Here is a 25,950-nt window from a genome sequence, read left to right as displayed (position 1 = left end):
AGATCGGCATATGGGCGGGGTTAGGCGTGGTGACGGAGATGGGCATGGGGGCGGAGACACTTTCCTCATTCCTGAAGTGCTCATGCCCGAAACGTCGATTCTCCTGCTCCTTAGATGCTGCCTGACCTGCTGCGCTTTTCCAGCATGACATTTTCATCTCTTACATTACCCAATCTTTCTTATTGTATTCTACCACTACCCAGCTGCGCTCCGCCCTTATTGCCCGCTTTTCTCCAAGTTGGCAACCTTTCCCTCTAAGTGCTGACATAAGGCTAAACTTGTATCTTGATGTTCTTTTACTTTGCTTGTAACATCTTCCATTGTTCATAAGTACATTCCATTCTTGAACATACGTTTTAACAATGTATCTTTTCATGCTTGGTTTATGCGTTTCAGCTGTCTCAGCTATTTTGCTGAGACTATTATTTAAAAGAATTATTTGCTTTAATAATTCTGCACTAAAGTTAGTATTTAATTATCCACAATTATTCATTAAAGATAGATACATTTCCCTAATGCTTGCCTAGCTGATATTTTTCTTGTACTCCTTGTCTGCACATACACTCCCTTGCTTTTCTATTTCTGCAAAAACAACACACTTCCCCATTTCTTACACCTTGTACTGGGGGATGATCCTGAACAGGTCGACAAAGTTTCAATGGGGGAGCATTTTGGGAACAATTATAATAATTCTGTAAGCTTTAAGGCTTAATTACAAAAGTGTTAGGGGGAAACTGAAGATTAGAGTTCAGGACCAGCACATTCCTGTGAGGACAAAAGATAAGGATAGCAAATTTGGTGAACTCTGGATGACAAGAGATGAGAAAAGAAAGGAAGACATGCATAACGTTTAGGAAACTGAAATCATAAGAGTCAAATCAGACAAGATCCTTGAGAAGTTTCAAAGAAGCAGAAAAGAACTTAAGCAAGAAATTAGGAAGGTTAAAATGGGGGTCATGAAATGTCCTTGGTAAAAAGGATTAAGGAGAATCCCAAGGCATTTTACAGGCAGGAAAGGGCAAGAGGGTAGCTCCACTCAAGAACAAATGAGGGACATAATATGCATTGAGAGAGATGAATACTTTGCATCTGGTAACATCTGTGGAGAGAAAGCAAAGTAAATTTCCAGTCCAGTGACTCTCCTTCAGAAAGGTTCGGCAGTCACGCTGTGGGTTTGATTCGCTGACGTCGCGCTTGTTTCACGCTCACCATTGTCTGCGCCCGCCCCAGGTCAGAAAGGGGCGGGCCCGGATGATCGACGACAGCATGAACCAATAGAAGGTAGGGAAGTGCGACGGTTTATCACCAATAGGAATGAAGTGTGGGTGGGGTTTGTTGGTTCGCGCATGACCACCCGCCTGGAGCTTCCGCGCAGGCGTAGATTTGTTGAGCCTGTAAGAGGGATATTGCGTGTTGAAGATGGAAGACAACGAGAAAGGCTAAACTGTTGTTAAGTGAAGGAGGGAAATTGTGATCCTGCAAGACTGAGATTTGTGATAAAGACTGCAAGGAAACGCTTCCATCACTCGTTTGCACTAAGCTGGGGCAGTGATTGCTGTCCTTCTGCGCTCAAATCGGCCCAAATTAACCGTCGCCATTTTTATTGGGGGTAATATTCAGTGGGACGTATGTACGGCCTCCATTTTAATAGGGGGCAAAAATGGAGTAGGGCGCATGCGTAGCCTGCCATTTTTGTGAGGTGACTCAGTTGTTAGCGTTCCTGCCTCACAGCGCCAGGGGCATGGGTTCAATTCCAGCCTCGGGTGACTGTGTGTAGTTTGTTAAAAATCACTCCACTCCAGGTTATAGTCTAACAGGTGTACTTGGAAGTGCTAGCTTTCAGAGCGCTGTTCCTTCATCAGGTAGATAGTGGAGCAGGATCATGAGACAGAATTTATAGTGAAAGATCAAAGTGTCATGCAACTGATACAATATATTGAACAAACCTAGATTGCTGTTGTCTATCATGGGTTGCAGGTTTTGGTTTATTAGTTTGTAAATCCCAGAACTTTTTTCAAATCACATTGTTAAGATAACAAGGTTTTATAAATAAAAGTGATATCTCAGCTCAGACAGTACATTAAAGGTGTGAGGTTAGAGTCTGTCTATATCCCAATCTTGAGTCAGACTGGTTCTATTGCCAAAGTAGGAATTTATAAAATGTAACATGGATTGACTGCATACAGATTATGTGCTTTTTGAATGAATCTGCAATCATAATTCTGCAATTGCAAATTTACTCCAAAGACTTATATGTCTGTGTCCATGCATGAGAGGGAGAGAGAGAGGGTGTGTGTGTGTGTGTGTGAGAGAGAGAGCCAGTGTATATTTGCATGTGTGTGACAGACTATAAGCACATGCTTGGGTGTGAGTGTGGGGATTGTGTCTCAGAGGGGGAGCACATGTATGAGAGAGGGTCTGTGTGAAAATGTGTGTTTGTGTGAAAGCATATAGTGTAGTGGGGTCATCTGTAGTGTGGAGTTTGTACGTTCTCCCTGTGCCTGTGTGGGTTTCCTCCCACAATCCAAAAGTTTGGGTGCAGGTTAGGTGGATTGGCTATGCTAAATTGCCCATAGTGCCCAGGGATGTGTAAATTGGGTGGATTAGCCATGGGAAATGCAGGGTTAGAGTGATTTGGTGGTGGTTGGGGGGGGGGTGAGAGGGCTGAGAGTCTGAATGGGATGCTTTTTGGAGAGTCGGTGTGGACTTGTTAGGCCTAATGGCCTGTACCCACACTGTAGAGATTTTATGATTCTATGTGGTGAGTATGGAAGGAGTAAATTCGAGTCACGTGAGCTGTTTACCTGTTCTGAATTTCTGTCATTGACTTGTGCTTTTTTCCCTACTTTCCTTTTGCAGAATATTAAATATGAAGGCTTTGCAAACAGGAAATCCACCCCAAGCATCACAGAAAGATTTGAATGAATCTTTTGATTCACCAGTACCTGAATATTGTTGGTCTTTGACAACGGAAGGACAAAGGTTTGTTCTTTTTGTGGGTACATATTTCAAGTATCAATGTAAAGAAGTTAAACTCCAAATCTTAGTTGCACCACAAGTGAAGTGTATCCTCACTTTCAGGTATGACACTTGAAGAAAACTAGAATGTATTGGTCCTTCGAGGATAATGCATACTTACCTGGATAATTCCTGAACTCTAAGGGTTAAATTATGAGCAGAGGTTAAATAATAGTGAAAATAATGAGGAGAGGTGATGAAGTGCAGACTAAGGCCAGTCAACCCATAAAGTCCAAAGTGTCTCTGTGGAACATTACTAGCCCTCTAAGTTTATCCCTATCAAGTGCCTTTCTTGGCTAATTTGAGATAATTGATCATCTCCAAACCACCCCCCACCCCACCTTCAGTTTGTGTATCACCACTGGCAGCATAAACAAAGTCCTTGCCCATCCTTCCTACTTGTCCAAAACTGTACACGTGTGCCCCTGCTCTTTGCAGCATAACCTAATAGAAATAACTTTTGCCTTGACTACCTTTTCTAAATTGATCAAAATTTTGTACATGGCTATTGAAACTCCCCTCAATTCCTTTGATTTATGGACAACAATCGTAGCTTTTCAAACTTGGAGCCAAAATTCCCTGTTTCCTTTCAAGGACTCTTTACAAGGTGTGAAGATCAGAAATGGATGGTTGTTCTGCCATAAACCCAACAGCTAGAGATTTGCAAAAAAACTTGAGCATTTTCTGTTTGTTTTTGCATGCACGATAACTCCCTTTATGAAGTCCAAGTTCCTATATATTTTGCTAAATGCTCTGTCAGCATGTCCTGTCACAATCACAGATCTGTGCACATCAACACCCAGATCCTTCTGACCCTGCACACACATTCGAACTGTACCATTAAGTATATATTTATTTTCTCTATTCCTTTTTCCAAAATGCACCATCTCATTGTGTTTACACTTGACCTGATTATGGGAAATGAGCCCAGCCAGATGAGTGAAGTTTCAGTGGGGAAGGATTTCAGGAGTCGTAACTATAATACAGTGAGTTTAATATACACACATATTGGGATAACAGCAGTCCTCATGGGAAGGTGTTAAATTGGGGAAAGGCGAACTACAACAATATTAAGAAGGAACTGGAGAATTTTTATTGGAGGCAACTGTTTGAGGGTAAATCCACATCAGACATGTGGGAGTATTTCCATAAAACCATAAGACATAGGAATGGAAGTAAGGCCATTCGGCCCATCAAGTCCACTCCGCCATTTAATCATGGCTGATAGGCATTTCAACTCCACTTACCCGCACTCTCCCCATAGCCCTTAATTCCTTGTGAGATCAAGAATTTATCAATCACTGTCTTGAAGACATTAACGTCCCAGCCTCCACTGCGCTTCATGGCAATGAATTCCACAGGCCCACCACTCTCTAGCTGAAGAAATGTCTCATCATTTCTGTTCTAAATTGACCCCCTCTAATTCTAAGGCAGTGCCCATGGGTCCTAGTCTCCCCGTCTAATGGAAACAACTTTCCAGCGTCCACCCTTTCTAAGCCATTCATTATCTTATAAGTTTCTATTAGATCTCCCCTCCACCTTCTAAACGCTAATGAAAACAATCCCAGGATCCTCAGCTCTTCGTCGTATGTTAGGCCTACCATTCCAGGGATCATCCGTGTGAATCTCTGCTGGACATCCTCCAGTGCCGGTATGTCCTTCCTGAAGTGTGGGGCCCAAAAACTGGACACAGTATTCTAAATGGGGCCTAACTCGAGGTTTATAAAGTCTCAGAAGCACATTGCTGCTTTTATATTCTAACCCTCTTGAGATAAATGACAACATTACATTTGCTTTCTTAATCACTGACTCAATCTGCAAGTTAACCTTTAGAGAATCCTGGACTAGCATTCCCAGATCCCTTTGTACTTTGGCTTTATTAATTTTCTCACCGTTTAAAAAATAGTCCATGCCTGTATCCTTTTTTTTCAAAGTGCAAGATCTCTCATTTGCTCATGTAGAATTTCATCAGCCATTTCCTGGACTACTTTCCTAAACTGACTAAATCTTTCTGCAACCTTCCCAGCTCCTCAATACTACCTCTTGACCACCTAACTTTGTATCATTGGCAAACTTTGCCAGAATGCCCGCAGTCCCTTCATCTAGATCATTAAAATACAAAGTGAACAGCTGCGGCCCAACACTGAACCCTGCGGGACACCACTTGTCACTAGCTGCCATTCCAAAAAATAACCTTTTATCCCAACTCTCTGCCTTCTGTCAGACAGCCAGTCCTCAATCCATGCCAGTAGCTCACCTCGAACACCATGGGCCCTCACCTTACTCAGCAGCCTCCCGTGAGGTACCTTATCAAAGACCTTTTGGAAGTCTGGATAGATAACTGAGTTTCCCTGGTCTAACCTACTTGTTACCTTTTCAAAGAATTCTAACAGGTTTGTCAGGCGCGACCTCCCTTTACTAAATCCATGCTGACTTGTTCTGATCCGACCCTGCACTTCCAAGAATTTGGAAATCTCATCCTTAACGATGGAATCTAGAATTTTACCAATAATCAAGGTTAGGCTTATCAGCCTATAATTTTCCATCTTTAGTCTTGATCCTTTCTTGAACAAAGGGATTACAACCGTGATTTTCCAATCATCTGGGACTTTCCCTGATTCCAGTGATTTTTGAAAATTCACAACCAATGCCTCCCCTATTTCCTCAGCCACTTCCCTTAGAACTCTAGGATATAGTCCTTCGAGGCCAGGGGATCTATCAATTTTTCGAACTTTTAGCTTTTCTAGCACTTTCTCTTTTGTAATGGCTACCATACTCAACTCTGCTCCTTGCCTCTCCTTAGTTGTTGGGATATTACTCCTGTCTTTCAAACGACAGTGAGACAGAGTTCAGGAGCGGCATGCTCCTGTGAGAATGACGGATGGCTACGGCAAGTTACATGAATCTTGGATGATCAGGAATGTTATGACCTTGGTCAAAAAGGAAAAGGAAGCACACGTAAGGCTGAGGAGGATGGGAACTGATTAAGCACTTGATGTTCATAAGGAAAGTAGGAAATAACTTAAACAAGGAATGAGAAGAGCAAAAAGGGGTCATGAAAAATCATTAGCAAACTGGATTAAGGAGAATCCGAAGACTTTTTATACACATGCAAAGAGCAAGAGAGTAGCCAGGGGAAGAGTTGGCCCACTGAAGGCCAAAAGGAGGCAATCTATTTTTGGGCCTGAAAAGGTAGGTATGGTCCAAAATTAAAATTCACCAAAAAGAAGGAATTGGTAGAGGATCATCTTGTGGAAGGAAGTGTCGAATTTCTAAGCCAAGTTCCTATTAAAAAAGGAACAGGTGTTGTGCATTTTAATAAATATTAAAGTAGGTAAGTCCCTGGATCCTGAGGGGATCTATGCTGGAATATTGAGGGAAGCAAGAAAACAAATTGCTGAAGCAATGACAGACACCTTTGTATCCTCTTTGGCTATTCTGAGTCCTCAGGGAGCTGTGGCCAATGTTGTCCCATTGTTCAAGAAGGGTAGCAGGAATAATCCAGGAAATTACAGGCTTGTGAGTCTCATGTTGGTGGTCAGGAAATTATTGGAAAAGATTCTCAGGGACAAGATCGATAGGCATTTTGAAGTAAATAGACTTATAAGCGATAGACAGCATGATTTTGTGTGGGGAAGGTTATGTCTCACCATCTTGATCAAGTTTTTTGAGGAGGTGACAAAGATAATTGAGGGAAAAGTGGTTGATGTCTACATGGACTTCAGTAAAGCTTTTGACAGGGTCCCCCATGGCAGACTGGTACAAAAGGTGAAGTCACATGGTAGCAGGGGTGAGCTGACAAGATGAATACAGAACTGGCTTAGTCATGGGAGACAGAAGGTGGAGAGTGGTGTTCCACAGGGGTCAGTGCTGGGACCTCTGCTGTTCATGATCTACACAAATGATTTGGAGGAGAACGTGGCTGGTCTAATTTGCAAGTTTGTGGATGGTACAAAGATTAGTGGAGTTGCAGATAGTGAAGAAGATTGTTAGAGGATACAGCAGGATAGAGATCCATTGAAGGGATAGGCAGGAAAATGGCAGGTGGAGTTTAATCCGGACAAATGTGAGGTGATGCGTTTTGGAAGGTGAAGTACAGGTGGAAATTATACAGCGAATGTCAGAACCCTTCGGAATATTGTTAGGCAGGGAGATCGGAGTATGCAGGTCTACAGATCACTGAAGGTGATAGCACAGGTAGATAAGGTAGTACAAAAGACCTATGACATGTTTGCCTTCATTGGAAGGAACATTGAGTATAAGAATAGACAAGTTATGCTTCAGCTTTATAGAACTTTGGTTAGGCCACACTTGGAATATTGTGTACAATTCTGGTCAACACTCTGCCAGAAAAATATGGATGTTTTGGAGAGGGCACAGAAAATACTTACCAGGATGTTGCCTGGTATGGGAGATTTTAGCTATGAAGAAAGGTTAGATAGACTGGGTTTATTTTCACTGGAACGCAAGAGGTTGAGGGACGACATAATAAAAGTTTATAAGTTTGTGAATGGCATGGATAGCATGAAAAGTATGAGGCTTTTTCCCAGGATGGAGGGGTCAATTACTAGCCATGCTAGTAGTTCAAGGTGCAGGGGTGCAGTTTAAAAGAGATGTGTGAGGCAGATTTTTCACACAAAGTGTGGTGAGTGCCTGGATCGCACTGCCAGAGAAGGTGGTGGAAGCAGACATAATAGCATCATTCACCTGGACAAATACATAAATAGGAAGGGAATAGAGGGATACGGGTCCTCTAAGTGAAGCCAGTTTTAGTATGGAAGGGCAGAATGTGTTGCAGCAGGTTTGAAGGGCGGAAGGGTCTGTTCCTGTGCTGTATTATTCTTTGTTCTTCCTGCTTCAGTATTACCTTTCTACACTCAGCTCGTTCAGCGTTCTACCCTTATTCCACAGGACGAAACTCTCCCTCAGCCACATTCTTGTTACATCCGTAAGGTTAGGTCTTCATAAAGCCATGTTCAACTCAAAACGTTTACCCTGTTTCTCTGTCAGCTAATGCTGGCCAACCTGTAAGGACTTTCTACCACTTCCTGTTTCGGATTTGACTTAAGCTTTATCTTCCCTGTCATTTTCTCATAGTGCTGAGAGTGTATTTAACCCCAAGGGCTCAAAAGGCAACTCATCAGCACCTCCTCAAGGGTAACTAAGAATGAACAATAAATACTGGTCTAGCCAGCAACACCCATATCCCACAAACATATAAAAGGATTTTGGAAGTTAAAGACAAAGTTTGATCAATGTTTTTGAGATATCATTGGAACAGTAAGGTAGATTGGAAATGGTTTTCTTTGCTTGGTGGATCTAGCACTAGGGAACATGGACCAAACATTCACTCCTGAAAGGTTTGGCTGTAATCAGTAAATAATTCTCGAGTTAAAAATGGTAGAGAGCTCCCGTTCTTCAAAGCTCTAGGGAATCCAAGCGGAGTTTGCCCAATCTTTCTCCGTAGGACAGTCCTGTCGTTGGCAGAACAAGTTCAGCGAATCTTTTATTGCGTTCGCTCCATGGCAATAATATTTATCTTGAGATAAGGCAACCAAGACTGCACATGGTACTCCTAACATTCCATCAGCCTTCGGAATAACATGCTGCACCTGCAGGTTAGCCCTCAGTGACTTATTGACACGGACTGCCCGAGTCTCTTTACGCACATTCTTAACTTCTCTCAGTTTAAGAAATACTTGGCACTTCTGTTCTTCCTACCAAAGTGGACGACCTCTTATTTTCCCATATTATATTCTGTTTGCCATGTCCCTACCCAACCACTCTGCATGTCCAAACCTCCCTGAAAATGTTTTGCGTTAACCTTGTAACACGCATTACTGCTCAGCTTTGTATCATTTGCAAGTTTGGGAATAATACAAAGTTAAAAATCACAGAACACCAGGTTCTGGTCCAACAGGTTTAATTGAAAGCACACCAGCTTTTGGAGCGACGCTCCTTCATCAGGTGACACAGGAGCGTCGCTCCGAAAGCTAGTGTGCTTCCAATTAAACCTGTTGGACTGTAACCTGGTGTTGTGTGATTGTTAACTTTGTACACCCCAGTCCAACACCGGCATCTCCAAATCGGGAATAATACAGTTCGACTTTGATATATATTGTGAACAGCTGCTGCTGATCCTTGTGTTATCCAGCTCGATAATCTACACTTGATTATCATTCAGTGTATAGATTCCAATCCAGCCGTGGCAGTGGAATTCTGATTTGAAAGCCAGTTGTAATGACAGTTTCAGTGCCACAATCATCATCATTCATCATGAGAAGCCCATCTACAAAGACAAATCAGGGCAGGACTTATACACTTAACCATAAGTTCCTGGGATGTGTTGTTGAACAGAAAAAACCCTTGGAGTGCAGATTCATAGTTCGTGAAAGTGGAATCGCAGGTAGATAGGATAGTGAAGAAGGCATTTGATATGCTTGCTTTTATTGGTCAGTGCATTGTGTGTAGGAGTTGGGAGATCATGTTGCAGCTGTACAGGACAGTGGTTAGGCCACTGTCGGAATATTGCGTGCAATTCTGGTCTGCCTGCCATAGGAAGGATGTTGTGAAACTTGAAAAGGTTCAGAAAAGATTTACAAGGATAGTGCCAGGGTTGGAGGGTTTGAATGATAAGGAGAGGCTGAATAGGCTTGGGCTATTTTCCCTGGAGCATCGGAAACTGTGGGGTGACCTTATAAACATTTATAAAATCATGGGAGGCATAGGCAGGGTGAATAGTAAAAGTCCTTTCCCTGGGGTAATGGAGTCCAAAACTAGAGGGTATAGGTGTAAGGTGAGAGGAGGGAGATTTAAGAGGGGCAACTTCTTCATGCACAGAGTGGTGCATGTGTGGCATGAGCTGCCAGAGGAAGTGGTGGAGACTGGTACAATTAAAGATTTAAAAGGCATCTGGATGTGTATTTGAATAGAAAGGGTTTCGAGGAACATGGGCCAATTGCTGGCAAATGGGACGAGATTAATTCAGGATGTCTGGTTGGCATGGACGAGTTGGATCAAAGCGTCTGTTTCCGTGCTTACAACTCTATGGCTTTATACTTCTAATGCCTCTCGCTAAGAACTATCAGGAAGGAAATCTGCCATTCCCAAGTTCTGAACAAGTCACGTTGGACTCCAAAGACTAGCTGTTTTTCTCTCTCCAAAGATGCTGCTGGACCTGCTGAATTTGTTCAGCATTTTCTGTTTGTATTTATAATCTGCCATCTGGTTTAGCATTTTCTGTTTGTATTTATAATCTGCCATCTGGTTTAGTTTACTATACAGTCTTTACTCTGGAGTCACATGTAATGTGGTTGATCCGTAACTGCTATCTGAAATGGCTCAGCGAATCACTTGGTTTATGGACAGTTCAGGACGGATGAGAAATGTGTGTGGCTTTATCAGCAATATTCACATCCTTTGGAAGAATGAAGAGAAAACTAGATACAGGATGAAATAACTCTATAAAGGCTGGTACCCTGTCACCAAGTCACCCTTTATTTACACATGCATAGCACACTTGACACTGGTCCAGTTCCTGAGAGGCAGCTGTGACATGTCTTTTTTTTTCTTTTTTTGCTTACATGCCTGTTTGGTTTTTTTTTAGTATTCCACCACCAGGAAGAAAGGAAATGCCTGAGTGGCTAATGACGAGCAGTGCCCTTCACATCAAAGGGCAATGCTGCGATATCAAATAAAAAGTGAAGGAGAAGGCAGGGATTAAATCAAAATGCCTGTTTTTGTTTACAGCAGTAAATAAGATACACTGACTGTGTGGTTCTAGGCTGTTCAGAAGTCAGTCTTCTCTCGTTCTTAACACAGAAAAGTGAAGAGTCCTTCAAACACTGATCCAGCTCCCTCCGAGGCAGCACTGAGTGAACAGGGTATCTAAGCCTCCACTCCTGTTTAATTTGGGATTTTTTCTGTTCTTTCTTTCCTCCCTTTAACTACCGCCTAACTGTGGTAGTGCTTATTTCCCCCCCACACCCATGTTGTGTGCGTGCAGGTGTGAGACACAAGGTGCACGAATCTTTATTCAATTTCCATTACCAGGAAGAAAAGACACACCCAAGTGGCCAGTGACAAGCAGTGCCCTTCACATCAAAGAGCAATGCTGCGTGATCAAACAGTGAAGGGGAGGGCAGGGATTAAATCAAAATGCCTGTTTTAAAAAATATTTTATTAAGCAATTCACAGTTTACAAACCAGTTAAAATTTACAGCTGTTTACAGAGAAACAGTAATTTTACAAGGGAGAGGGGCAGCAAAACCAGGCCCCAAACCCCAACATTCAACCAGTTTTCAGGGAAATGAGGACAAACCCCAAATCCAAGTTTCAATCACCACAAAACAGTAACAAAGACATTTGTACATACAAGACAGTCCAATTACATTAAAAAGTGTATACAATACAGAAACCCAGCAAGCCCCTCCCACCTTCCGGCCACTCTAAGGCGGCCCGCCCTTACCCATCTTCCAGTTCTTGGTCTACCCTGAACACACCTTTTGAACACCTCTAGGACAGCCCGCCCCGGTGCCCGCCCGGGGTGACAGCGCTGAGGACGGCCTACCTGTCTTCCAGCTCTTGGTCTGCCCTACGTACCATTAGGCTCTTACCCACCCAGATGCGCCATCTGGCCTGTGGACTACCCTGACACACCTTCCAGCCTCCTCTAGGACAGTCCGTCCCCTTCCCCAGGGATGACAGCACGCAGGGTAGCTCACAAGCCTTCCGTATCTCAGCCTGCCCCTACGCGCCTTCTGGCTCTCGGCTGCTCTGACACCTTCCAACCACCTCTAGGACAGGCCGTCCCGATTACCCCTTCTCGGGACGACAGCGCCCAGAATGGCCTACCCACCTTCTGGCTCTCAGCGTGACTGGCATGGGGTGGCCTACCCACCCTCCAGCTTTCGGGACAGCCTACCAACCTTCAGGTTCACAGAATGGCCTATCCAACCTCCGGCTCTCAGGGTAACAGCTTTCAGGATGACCTTTGAGCCTCCCAGCTCACGATAAGGCCTGCCAGACCCAGGGACACACAAGACAGTGCAGGTGATAAACCCAACGTACCACATGACAGAGTTAATTATCAACCAAACAGAGTCCTTTCTGGTACATAGAGTCCATTAGCATAGAAAGTTCTCTTCAAAATGTAGAGTCCATTTCCAGGAACAGAGTCCACTCTGGTATACAATGTGCATTGTCAGAAATGGAGTCCACTCCAAACTGCAGAGTCCGTTGCTAAAAACAGAGTCCACAATCGAGGCCAGCAAATGCACACCCGACAGGTATTCAATCTCCATGGAGTCCTGGCCCATCCTTGGAAAACCAGGCCCACTCACAGGAACACAATATATTGTAAAGGTGCTGTTAACTCACAGGGGTTTGGTCCACTCCTGAAGGAAACGTCTTCTCCCAAACTCCAGGATACACCAAGTGCTCACCTCCCAGCACATGCACACGTGTTCAATCTGCAGAGGCCCAGTCTCAGGGCTAGGCCTCCCTACAGGAACAGCTCTTGTGGTAAGATGTATTTCTTCACAAGGGCTCAGTCCAAACACCAAAAAAACAGTGAAGACACATACAAAAAACAAAGAAAACTAGAGTCCAAGGGCTAAGCCCTATCACAAAATCAACATTGTCCTTTTCTCAAACGTGAAAGAGAAAAGAGTAACACACAGGCCGTAACCAGCCAGTGAAACAACAATCCCCTAATGAGAATTGAGTTAACCCGAAACACATTATGTGCATCAGGAGTTTAGAAATCAGTCCTCATTAAAGGAATACCACTTAACAAACTGGCTCAATAGTTCAGCCAGTTCAGAAATCAGGTTTCCCCTTCCAAAAAAAAGCAGAAACCAACAGTAACATACTGATTGTGGCCCAGCCAGCACAGAGTCAGTCCCCTAAACTGAGGAGAAACTAAATCTCCTGTTTATATCAGTCAGCCAGGGCTTTCCTGATTGTCCCAGGTTAACAGTAACACACTGATTGTGGCCCAGCCAGCACAGAGTCAGTCCCCTACATTGAGAAGACTCTGAATCTCCTGAACCAGGTTAACAGCACCAATCAGGAAAATCCACCTGGGCTGACCTCATTCCAATCGCAGCATCTCTCCCCTACTAATGGGGGTGCAGGACGTTGATCTGACCTTTTTCTTGTAGCCTCTCTTGGGGTGTTTTGCCACCGGATCCAGTTCCCAGATACAGTGGGGTGTGCACCAGACTGCAGCCTGCCTCTTACGCCCGGAGCATCGCACAAGAAATTCATCCTCTTCAGGTGCTAAAGGCATCGAGTTTGAATAGTCTGAGGCTATTTAGCCTGAAGGCTGAGAATTGACCTTTGATGTTTATAAAATCATGAGGGGCATGGATACAGTGAATAGGCAAGGCCATGTCTCCAGGATGGAGGAGTCCAAAACTAGAAAGTATAGGTTTAAGGTGAAAGGAGAACCATCTAAGAGGGCGATGGGTGTGTGGAATGAGCTGCTGGAGGAGGTGTAGGACTTGCTACAATTGCAACATTTAAAAGACACCTGGATTGATACATAAATAGGAAGCATTTAGCTGGCCAATGGGATTAACTATTAACAAATTGTGTGACTAGCCAAGAGGAAAAATGAAGTGTATGTAAGGTCTAGGCAGCTGGGAACAGAACGGGTCTTGGAGGAATATCGGGACAGTAAGACCAATCGTAAATGAGGAATCAAGCAGGCTCAAAGGGGTCATGAAATCAGCGAGCAGAATTAAGAAGAATCCCAAGGCCTTTTATTCATATATAATAAGCAAGAGGGTAACTAGAGGATAAGGAAGGAAGTTTGTGTGTCAAACCTGAGAAAATAGGTGAGATTCTCAAAGATTACTTTGCATCAGTGTTCACTGAGGAGAGGGACATGATGAATGTTGGGATTAGAGATAGAAGTTTGTTTTCTCTGGATCACGTTGATATAAGGAGGGAAGATGTGTTGAGTAGGCGAAAGGATATTAAGTGGACAAATCCCCAGGACCAGATGGCATCTATCCCAGGTTGCTGAGGGAGGTGAGAGAAGAAATAGCTGGGGCCCTGACAGATATCTTTGTAGCATTCTTAAACATAGATGAAGTGCCAGAGGACTGGGGGAGTTGCTAATGTTCCCCCCTTTACAAGAAGGGTAGTCGGGATATTCCAGGTACCTACAGACCAGTGAGCCTGACGTCAGTTGTGGGAAAGTTGCTGGAGAAGGTATTGAGGGATAGAATCTATTTATATTTGGAAAAGAATGGGTTAATCCGTGATAGGCAACATGGTTTTGTGCAGGGCAGACCGTGCCTTACCAACTTAATAGAGTTCTTTGAGGAAGTGACCAAGTCGATAGATGAAGGAAGGGCTGTAGATGTCATATACATGGACTTTATATGTAGAGGCAGGCACAGTAGATTCACTTAAGGTGATTCTGGAGAGATGCATGAGTAGGTGGGAAGCAGAGGGATACAGATCCTTAGGCTTTGGCCGATAGGTTTAGGCAGTGGATTTGGATCAGCTCAGGCTTAGAGGACTAAAGGGCCTGTTCATGGGCTGTAAATTTTCTTTGTTCTTTAGTTCAATTTGGGATATCTGGTCAGCATGGATGAGTTGGACCAAAGGGTCTGTTTCCATACTGTAAATCATGAAAACTGCATACCTGCAGCATCTACAATGGCTTGCTGCCCCGGATCCTGAAGAAAATGTTAACTGTTTGGCCGAGGCTTGGCTTTGCTTCAGAAGTTTGCTGTGGGTTGACCCAGAGTTCTTCTGTCCAGGGTATGATGTCCTGAGTGAGGCTATGCAATTGTCTTCACTCAAGTGGTGTCCTCCAAGCTTCATCAGCCTGGTAAGGGTGTCCACTTCCATCAGCACTCTGTGTAACTCATATGCTCCACTTGTCGTATTTTCTCATGACAAAGCCAGTTAGAGTCATAGAGTCCTACAGCGCGGAAACAGGCCCTTTGGTCCATGCTGAACAAAATGTCCATCCGTGCTATCCACATTTCCCTGCACTTGTTCTTCTAAACCTTTGTAGTGTCTGTTTGAAGTCTATTTGGGCTTCAGCTAGCAGGTGCTTTGCATGGTTACATCATTAATCCCAATCTCATCACCACTGAAATAACTCCACAGAGGCTGGTATCCCAACACCAAGTCACCTTTCATTGCACATGCATAATACTTGACACTGGTCTGGATTCCTCAGAGCCAGTTCTCAGGGTGAGCAGAATCCCTGACACTCTTGTTTGTATCTGTCAATCTGTGCTCCCTGACTGGGGCTGTAAACCACGTCCAATCAGGGAAGCCATGTTCTTTGAGGTCTACCTGGCTGACCTGTTTACAATCACCACAAAGGAATTGCAGACTTAAATTTCCCAGACAGGCACTGAGTGTTACCACAGGGTCCTGCCGCATCGCTCAGGTCTACGCTGCTTCAACCCTTGCGTGGCAATCATGAAATTGGCACCAAGTTCCTCTCCAGGGCCACATGTAGAATTTATTAGCCTCCGCTGAGACTCACCGCAAGGATATTATCTAATCAATTTGTTCAGAGATGTTACGACAGCTCTGGAGAAGGTGTAATGTTTCAAATACCTAAAAAGACAAATCACCCTGTACCAATATATACATGGTCCACAGCTCTGCAAAATAAACAGTTGGTCTGGGAGTCCATAAGTCATTGCAGTATGTGGTTACATGGAATTGCTTTATACAACATCCTCCACCCCAGGTGCCCAATGGAAAGTTGGAGGACTCCTGGGTAAACAGCCCTTGACTGGGGACTCTGTCTTGCAGTAAAGAAAACTATGCAAGGCATGTCTGGGCAACAAACAAAGGAATAGGAAGTGGAGCACATGCACAAAAAAACTTTTCTTCAGGCGGAAGGACATAGTGGGGAGGGGGCATTCCCATAAGGCAACTCAGATTGTGGGGTGCAGCCTCCTGAGCAAGGTTCAGGAAACTAGGTCTGATATGAAATTGGAGCAGGAATACATACAGGTGGGATCCCTGAGTATCCTCCAAATGAGGCACAGTGTTGTGCCTGAGCACTGTGATTTCCAGGTGACGGTTTGCATTGGCCAGGAGCTCGAAATCCACTGGTCCCTTTTATTTGGGAGAAAGGACTGAAGATGCTGGAGATCAGAGTTGAGAGCGTGGTTCTAGAAAAGCTCAGTAGGTCAGGCAGTCGGGCATAAGCCGTTTATCAGGAATCATTCGTGATAAAGGGCTCTTGCCCCAAACCGTTGATTCTCCTGCTCCTGGGTGCTGCCTGACCAGCTGTGCTATTCCAGCACCCCACTCTCACCACTGGTACCTTTTATTTGCCAATTTCTGTGGCAGGATCCAGCTCCTGGTACCTGCAACCCACCAAGTTCCCAAACAGCCACAGCCCACCGGCGATTGGAACCAGTGATGATGAAGGTGTGGAATACTTAGCCCCATTTCATTTTTGCATCAACCTGTTCAGAGATATAATTGTACATTTTTGGAACAGGCGGGATTTGAACCTGTGTTTCTAGGCCCTGAGGGGGTGGATACGACCTGTGTGCGATGAAACACATTAATGTCATTCATCTCGCAATGGGCCGCGACTGATTGGCTAGCAGTTTCCGTCAGTCAGACTGAGGCTGGGCTGCCAACCAATTGGAGTGAATGGTGGGTGGACACTAGTTAGGTCACATGACCGCTTCAGGTCTCCGCGCAGGCGCATTGGTGATTTGACGGAAGCGTGGGTCGTTGCTGGGGGGTTGGAGGCCGCCAAGGAAGATAAACAGGCTGACTGCAGGATAGAAATGGACTGATTGTCGATTGGAAAAGCTGAAAAACCACATGGTGCAGGCCCCTAGACTCAAATTGGAAACGTATTTGTACCAAACTAGTCAGCAGCTGCGAGCCTGAACCGTCGTCTCGAGCCCAGGTAACGGCCGCCATCTTTATGTGGACAATGGGTAGCAGCGCACATGCGCGGTCAGTCTGAATTACCAGGGGAGGAAGTAGACAGCAAATCCAAGCAGATGTATTTTTTCTGAGCTTCTATCCTGTACCAATAGTGATGACTTTTTTTGTAACTCGTTTGACAGGGTATTAAGTGGAAAGAATATAAAGATGGGAAACTCAAACCAAGCATCACATCAAGATGTGACAGAGTCGCTTGAATCATCAGAACATGACAGTCAGCGTCCTTTGAGTGTGGAAGGGAAAAGGTTTGTCTGTTGCTTTGTTGGAGCAGATTTCGGATATTGATGTGACTGCAAAATCACCAAGATATTCAAAACCCTGATTATAGATATTTTCTAAGCAATGCTTCTGAGGAAGGGTCTCTGAACCCGAAATGTTAACTCTGATTTGTCTCCACAGCTGCTGCCAGGTCTGCAGCGCATTTCTGGCAACTTTTGTTTTTGTTTCTGATTTAGCATCCACCATTCTTTCAGTTTTTATTTTCTAAGTTGCCTGTTCAGACTTGTCATTACACACCGCTGGAACAGGTGATACTTGAATCCAGGCCTCATGGTTCTGAGGTAGACACAACAATTTCAGCACAAGAACATTTAAAATCCTCATCATATAGCAAGTGTATGTGTTCAATTCTGGGTACCCCATCTAAAGTATTCAATTAAACCAAAGAATTGTATTTAGAACAGAACAGCACAGGAACGGACACTTCAGCCCACAATGTTATAGAGTCGTAGAGCTATACAGCACGGAAATGGACCCTTCAGTCCAACTTGCCCATGCTGACTACATATCCGAAATTAATTTAGTCCCATTTGGCCCATCTCCCTCTAAAACCTTCCTATTCATATACCCATCCAGATGCCTTTGAAATGTTGTAACTATACCAGCTTCTACCACTTTCTCTGGTAACTCATTCCATACATGCACCACCCTCTGTGTGAAAAAGTTGTCTCGTCAGTTCCTTTAAAGTCTTTCCCCTCTCACCTATGTATACTAGTTTTGAACTCCCCTACCCTAGGAAAAGACCTTGGCTATTTACCCTATCCATGCCCCTCATGATTTTATAAAACCTCACAAAGGTCACCCCTCAGCTCTTGACGCTCCAAGGAAAACAGCCCCAGCCTATTCAACCCCTCCCTATAGCTCAAATCCTCCAAACCTGACAACATCCTTGTAACTCTTTTCTGAACCCCTTTCAAGTTTCACAACATCCTTCCAATAGGAAGGAGACCAGAATTGCACGCAATATTCCAAAAGTGGCCTAACCAATGTCCTGTACAGCCGCAACATGATCTCCCAACTCCAGTATTCAATGCACTGACCAATAAAGACAAGTGTACCAAACGCTTTCTTCACTACTCTACCTGCAACTCCACTTCCAAGGAACTATGAACCTGCACTCCAAGGTTGCATTAAGTGTTATGCCAAAATGACACCAAATTATACTATTCCTTTCTGCCTGCCCTTGGTCAATAACCCTCCATTCCTTGCATATTTATATGCTTATCTAAAAGTCCCTTAAGTGCCCCTATCATAGAACATAGAATATTACAGAGCAGTACAGGCCCTTTGGCCCTCGCTGTTGCGCCGACCTGTGAAATCAATCTGAAGCCCATCCAATCTACACTAATCCATCCTCATCCAAGTGCCTATCCAATGCCCAAAAGGTTGGCGAGTCTACTATTATTGCAGGTAGTGCATTCCATGACCCTACTACTCTGAGTAAAGAAATTACCTCTGACATCTGTCCGATATCTATCACCCCTCAATTTAAAGCTATGTCTCCTCATGCTAGCCATTGCCATCTGAGGAAAAAGGCTCTCACTGTCCAACCTTTTTTTAACCCTCTTATGTGTCAATTAAGTCATCTCTCAACCTTCTCTACAGAGCCTCAAGTCCCTCAGTCTTTCCTTGTAAGGCCTTCCCTCCATACCAGGCAACATCAAGTAAATCTCCTCTAAACCCTTTCCAAAGTTCAACATTCTTCCGCTAAAACGGTGACCAGAACTGTATGCAGTTCTCCAGGTGTGGCTGCACCAGAGTTTTGTACAACTGCAGCATGACCTCATGGTTCTGAAATTCAATCCCTCTAACAATAAAAGCTAACACATCATATGCCTTCTTAACAACCCTATCAACCTGGATGGCAACTTTCAAGGATCTATATACCTGGACACAGAGACGTCTCTGCACATCTACGCTTCCAAGAATCTTACCATTAGGCCATTACTCTGAATTCCTGTTACTCCTTTCAAAGTGAATCACCTCACACTTTTCTGCATTAAACTCCATTTGCCACCTCTCAGCCCAGCTCTGCAGCTTATCTATGTCCCTGTGTACCGTAAAACATCCTTTGTCACTATTCACAACCAACCGAAGTGTTATTCACAAATTTACTAACCCATCCTTCGATGTCCTCATCCAGGTAATTTATGAAAATGACAAACAGCAGTGGCCCCAAAACGGGTCCTTGCAGTACACCACTAGTAACTGAACTCCAGGATGAACATTTCCCATCAACCACCACCCTCTGTCTTCTTTGAGCGAGCCAATTTCTCATCCAAACCACTAAGTCATCCTCAATCCCGTGCCTCTGTATTTTGTGCAATAGCCTACCGTAGGGAACCTTATCAAACGCCTTACTGAAATCCATATACAGATCAACTGCTTCACCCTTATCCACCTGGTTGGTCACCTTCTCAAAGAACTCAATAAGGTTTGTGAGGCACGATATACCCTTGAATTGAATTGAATTTATTGTCACATGTACCAAGGCACAGTGAAAAGCTTTGTCTTGCGAGCAATATAGGCAGACCACATAGTTAAATTAGTTAAATAGCATAGATAACAGCAGCAAAACAAAAACAGAGGTACAGGCGAATGCTAAGCGTTTGTGAGTCCATTCAGTACTCTAACAACAGTAGGGTAGAAATTGTTTCGAAACCAGCTGATGCGTGTGTTCAGGCTTCTGTACCTTCTCCCCAATGGTAGAGGTTGTAGAAAAACATTGCCAGGGTAGGATGGATCTTTGAGAATGCTGGTGGCCTTTCCTTGACAGCGGGCCCAGTATAAACGTGCGAGTCGCCATGTGCACTTCAGTGTGTTAAGCATTTACGCTCAACACAGCAGGCTCGGTTTGCTTTAAAAGGGGCGGCACTGTGGCTCAGTGGTTAGCACCGCTGCCTCACAGCACCGTGGTCCCAGGTTCGATCCCAGCCTTGGGTGACTGACTGTGTGGAGTTTGCACATTCTCCACGTGTCTGCGTGGGTTTCCTCCGGGTGCTCTGGTTTCCTCCCACCGTCACAAAGACGTCCAGGTCAGGTGAATTGGCTATGCTAAATTGCCCATAGTGTTAGGTTCATTAGTCAGAGGGAGATGGGTCTGGGTGGGTTACTCTTCAGAGGGTCGAAGGGCCTGTTTCCACACTGTAGGGAATCTAATCTATATGGATTCCACAGATGGGCTGTTGGCCTTTGTGATTGTCCGGGCCGAGTTCACCACTCTCCGTAACCGTCTCAGATTTTGAATGGTACAGTTGCTATACCAGGTAGTGATACATCCAGACAGAATGTTCTCGATGGTGCACCTATAAAAATTGGCAAGGGTATTCGCCATCATGTCAAATTTTCTCAGCTGTCTGAGGAAGAAGAGACGTTGTTGGGCCTTTGTTACCAGTGCGTCCAGATGAAGAGTCCAAGAAAGCTTGTTGTTGATGACCAGTCCCAGGAGCTTGCCACTCTCCACTCGTTCCACCTCTGTGCTGTTTATGTGTAGGGGGGGCATGAATAACATCCTGCCAGAAGTCAATAATGAGTTCCTTGGTTTTGCCAGCATTGAGAGCTGGGTTGTTCTCAGTGCACCGTTTTTCCAGGTCATCCACCTCCTGTCTGTGGTCTGTTTCATCGCCATCTGAGATTTGACCAACTATGGTGGTGTCATCAGCGAACTTGTAAATGGCATTAGTCTGGTATTTGGCGAAGCAGTCATGGGTATACAGTGAGTACAGTAGGGGGCTGAGTACGCATCCCTGGGGGGACTCCAGTGTTGAGTGTTAGTGAGGATGAAATATTGTCCCCAGTGTTCACTGATTGTGGCCTGTGGGTCAGGAAACTGAGGATCCGGTTGCAGAGAGTGGGGCTTAGTCCGAGATCACTAAGTTTAGTAATCAGTCTCGAGGGGATAATAGTGTTGAAGGCTGAACTGTCGTCAATGGATAGGATTCTTACATGGCTGTTCTTGGTGTCAAACGTATCCCTAATGAACTTGTTCCTTTCTGGATGATTATCTCTTATAACCCTTTCCAACACTTTACCCACAGCCGAAGTAAGGCTCGCTGGTCAATAATTACCAGGGTTGTCTCTTCTTGAATAAGGGAACAACATTTGTTATCCTCCAATCTTCTGGCACTATTCCTGTTGACAATAACGACATAAAGATCAAAGCCAAAGACTCTGCAATCTCCTCCCTGGCTTCCCAGAGAATCCTATCTGGCCCAAGGGACCTATCTATTTTTAAACTTTCCAGAATTGCTAACACCTCCTTCTTGTGAAACTCAAAACCATCCAGCTAGTAGCCTGTATCTCAGTATTCTCCTTGACAACATTGTCTTTTTCTGGTATGAATATTAACGAAAAATATTCACTTCCCCATCTCCTCTGACGCCAAAACAATTTCCCACTACTAACCTTGATTGGCCCTAATCTTACACTAATCATTCTTTTATTCCTGATATACCTATAGAAAGCCTTAGGGTTTTCCTTGGTCCTCTCCACCAACAACTTCTCATTCCTCTCCTGGCTCATCTTAGCTCTCTCTTTAGGTCTTCTCTGGCTAAATTGTAACTCTAACTGAGCCATCACATCTCATTCTAACATAAGCCTCCTTGTTCCTCTTGACAAGAGATTCAACTTCCTTAGTAAACCACGGCTCCTGCACTCGACAACACCCCTCCCTGCCTGACACGTACATAATTATCAAGGATTCGCAGTAGCTGCTCCTTGAATATGCTTCACATTTCAATTGTGCCCATCCCCTGCAGTTTCCTTCCCCTCCATTTAATACTAAATCTTGCCTAATCGCATCGTAGTTGCCTTTACACCAGCCATAACTCTTCCTCTGCGATATATACCTATCCCTTTCCATCACTAAATTAAACATAACTGAGTTGTGGTCACTATTGTATCTGCCTCCACCACCACTCATAGAAGGATCTTCCAAACCTCTACCACTCTGTGTTTAAAATAAAACTTGCCCCTCACATCTCCTTTAAACTTTTCCCCTCTCTCTTTTTAAATGTATTAGACATTTCAACTCTGGGGGGAAAAAGATTTGTCTCTCAACCCTATCTTTGCATCTCATAATTTTATAGGCTTCTACCAAGTCTGTGACGTTGCTGGAACTATGAAACAAAAATGGAAATTGCTGGAGAAACTCAGCAAGTCTGGCAACATCTGGAGAGAATGCAGAGTGAAAGTTTCAACACTAATGACCTTTCTTCAGAAGCGGAGCTCTTCTAAAGAAGGGTCATTGGACACAACATCACTCTGCTTTTTCTCCACGCGTGCTGCCAGACCTCCTGAGTTTTTCCAGCAATTTTTGTTGTTATTTATAAAGTATTGATGTTAGTATGCAGGACAGATTTATCTTGTTCATACCTAGATTGAAAAGATGTGAAACAAATGAATATTACAGCAGAGAAAGAGGCTGAAATAATTTTACAGAGGTCAGTATGCTGTCACCTGTTATTTACACCTCTGGCTGACCTCATTACAATCACAACAGAGGCATTACGGATCCTCAGGTTAGTTGCTCTCTCTTGAGCAATCAAGTCTTTGTCTTTCCACTACTAAATGCCCAAAGCCTTCCAAACTATTTCCCTCCAGCACTTCTCCAGTTGCTTTTTCAAATATCTTGTAGGCATAGACTGCTAAGTATTACCTCACACTGTCTTAAAAAGACTTTTCCTTCAATATCCTCTTAATTCACATTCATAGTCTTAGTATTTATGTCCCGGAATCCTTGTGTCAGAAACAGTAACTTCTTTGTTTCATTATCTAAGCCTGTCAAAATCTTGCACACCTCTATCCAATATACCACCCTCTATTTCAAGAAAATAAATTCTTAAGTTTCTCTAACCATTCTGGACAAGAGTCACTGGATGTGAATGTTAATGCTGTTTTCTTTGCCAGACCTGCTGCGTTTCTCCAGATATTTCTGTTTTTGTTTGTTTCAGATCTCCAGCATCCACAGTTTTTTGTTTTATCTACGTTTCTGGAACTAATCTGTGGCTAAAATTCTTTCCTGGAACCAATGTGGCAAACCCCTTCTGCAGATTGTTGTTGCCTTGAGGTTCAGCATCTTTTCCTCTTGTTAGACTCAGTACTTCTATTCATGAGGCGAGAAAGTGAATGCATTTTTCCTAACTGCACTTGTACACCTTGCACCTCCAAAATGTCTTGCAGTGTGAACACCCAGGTCCCTCAATCCCTGCACACTCTTTAGATCTCTCCCACTAAGTATAGATTGCCTCTCTATTATTTCTGTCTTCTCCATTCTCTGCCTTCTCACTGTGAGAGTTCTATTTTTAGAATTTAGAAAATTAAGAATTGATTGCGTTAAAAGTTTTCACAATATTAACTGGAGTTGACAGAGAAAATATTTTAAAGGGCTGGGGCATCCGGCGCAAAGGACACAGTGTAACACTTAAAGCTATTCTTTTCAGGAGTGAATTACAAAACCCTTCTTCTTTTAAAGTTAGTAGAAGTTTGCAACTGCCTTCCATAAATAGCAGTCGATGCTAGGTCAATGGGTATTTTATGCCTGACGTTGATAGATTGTATTAACTAAAGATATTCACCAGTAAGGGATAAAGGCAGGTCTGTTGAGATTGAATATAGGCCAACTTGGTCGTTGCATGCTGTCAAATCCCTGTTATTATAGAAACTGCTGAACTCAAAGGTAAATCTAAGGATGAGTTGCTGTTCCTGCAGTGCCCATTGAGTTTCATTGGAACCGGGCAGAGGTCAAGAATGAGATTGGAGTGGAGAATTAAAATGACGAATGCCCAGAAGCTAATTGTGCAGCTTCTAATCTCAGTAGAGGTTCGATCACCCAATGATCTAACTAAAATGATCACCCAATCTGTGTTTGTTTTTTACCAGTGTTGAGCAGACCACTTCGTGAGCAGGAAGTACAGTTTCCATCTCAAAACTGAGAGAACAATCCAAAACATACTTCATTCAATGAGTGAAGGAAACAAAATAAAGCAAGTTGATTGCTTGAATATTAATTCTACCCCAGTGATGGGGATTTTTAACATCAGCAAAAATAAGCCCATCTCTTCATGAACAGGGTTCAGTTCTACAGAATGTGGTGAACTTACTGATGGCTCAAAGTTGGATGTTAGATCAGACCCCTTCTCTCAGACAGAGCAGGTGAATACGCTGTCTACAGTTAAAATATGCTGCCTACAGGCAAACTACTTTTGTATGTCTGGGAGATGAAGCTTCTCCCAAGAATCTGTTAGTGGTGGGGGGGGGTTGACTATTCTGACAAAATTTCCACTGAGTTGTGGATGGATGAAGTCTATCTCCTTTGACCCCCCTCCTGCAACTCACCCTCTCCATCTGTACAGGCCAGAGTATTGTGGAGCTTCTGGTTCATTTCCCTGAAGGGCGTTGGTGGATTAATGGGGCTTTGATGACAATCAAGCAGCTTTGATGGTCACATTTTTCTGTTTGTAAATTAATTTTACAGGGTTTTGGAAAGAGAGGATTTGCAAGCAGGATGCTCACATGAAAATCTGATCATGACACCTGACCCAGCAGGACCAGAATATCATCAGGCTTTGGACATGGAACAAATAAGAACAGTTGACAGTGGGGAGAAGCCATACACATGTCCTGTGTGTGGACGAAGCTTCAGCCGATCATCCAACCTGTGGAAACATAAATGCAGTCACACCAGAGAGAAACCGTGGAAATGTTGGGACTGTGGGAAGGGATTTATTTCGCCATCCCATCTGGAAATTCATTGGCGCAGTCACACTGGAGAGAGACCGTTCATCTGTGCCGAGTGTGGGAAGGGATTTACTTGTTCATCCAACCTGCTGACACACCAGCGCGTTCACTCTGGGGAGAGGCCGTTCACCTGCTCTGAATGTGGGAAAGGGTTCACCTGTTTGTCCAGCCTCCTGACACACCAGCGCGTGCACTCTGGAGAGAGACCATTCATCTGCACTGATTGTGGGAAGGGATTCACTTGTTTGTCCAACTTGCTGACACACCAGCGAGTTCACTCTGGGGAGAGGCCGTTCACCTGCTCCAATTGTGGGAAAGGATTCATTCGGTTGTCTCATTTGTTAAGGCACCAACGAGTTCACACTGATGCAAGATCTTTCAATTGTCCAGACTGAGGGGATACCATTGCTGTTCTCATTAATGTGTTCATATTGACATGAGCCCAGTCAGATGTTCTTGCTGTGTTCAAGACCCAACCTAACTTCATTTGTAGACAATGAGTTCATACTGATGGAAGTTTTTAAAGTCCAGACTTACTGCTCATCCTTAGTTGTCCTAAATGCTGGCCCAGCCAACGGCATCCTTACCCCATGAGTAATTTTGGAAAAAAAAACGTTGCCAGGAACTTTTAAAGCACATGCCGCAATCTTGACCTGATGACCATTGGTGTGTTCACGTTGTAAAGAGACCCATTCAGTTGCTCTCATTGTTGGACTGGGTTTAAACAATTGTCTCACTGGGGAAAGGCCATTCATCTATTCCTGGTGTGGAAAGGCATTCACTCTCTCCTCCAACCAGCTGAGATACCAGTGACTTCTCAAATAACTACTGTGTTTGGATTCTGCATCCAGTACTAAATATTTGGGGTCTGTTTCTACTGATATCTGAAGCTCCAACCCAGATATAGGTGTTAATATTCTGGATAAAAAAATCGAATAAATCAGCTGTGTTAAGTGT

The 25,950-nt window shown here is 44.0% G+C and overlaps 1 protein-coding gene across 1 annotated transcript; it reads left to right on the top strand.

Annotated features, from left to right (window-relative positions):
- Positions 1-1,350: 1,350 nt before the first annotated feature.
- On the top strand, positions 1,351-25,950 carry LOC122543915 (gastrula zinc finger protein XlCGF7.1-like). The gene is made up of 4 exons (XM_043682824.1): positions 1,351-1,394; positions 2,860-2,982; positions 17,100-17,222; positions 24,731-25,950. Exons 2-4 carry the CDS (start codon positions 2,870-2,872, stop codon positions 25,386-25,388), a joined length of 894 nt encoding a protein of 297 aa, XP_043538759.1. The 5' UTR covers positions 1,351-1,394; positions 2,860-2,869; the 3' UTR covers positions 25,389-25,950.

The sequence above is a fragment of the Chiloscyllium plagiosum genome, chromosome 45, assembly GCF_004010195.1.
Source record: "Chiloscyllium plagiosum isolate BGI_BamShark_2017 chromosome 45, ASM401019v2, whole genome shotgun sequence".
Taxonomy (NCBI): Eukaryota; Metazoa; Chordata; class Chondrichthyes; order Orectolobiformes; family Hemiscylliidae; genus Chiloscyllium; species Chiloscyllium plagiosum.
The sequence above is the reverse complement of the archived record's forward strand: the minus strand, read 5'-3'. Positions and strand labels throughout refer to the sequence as shown.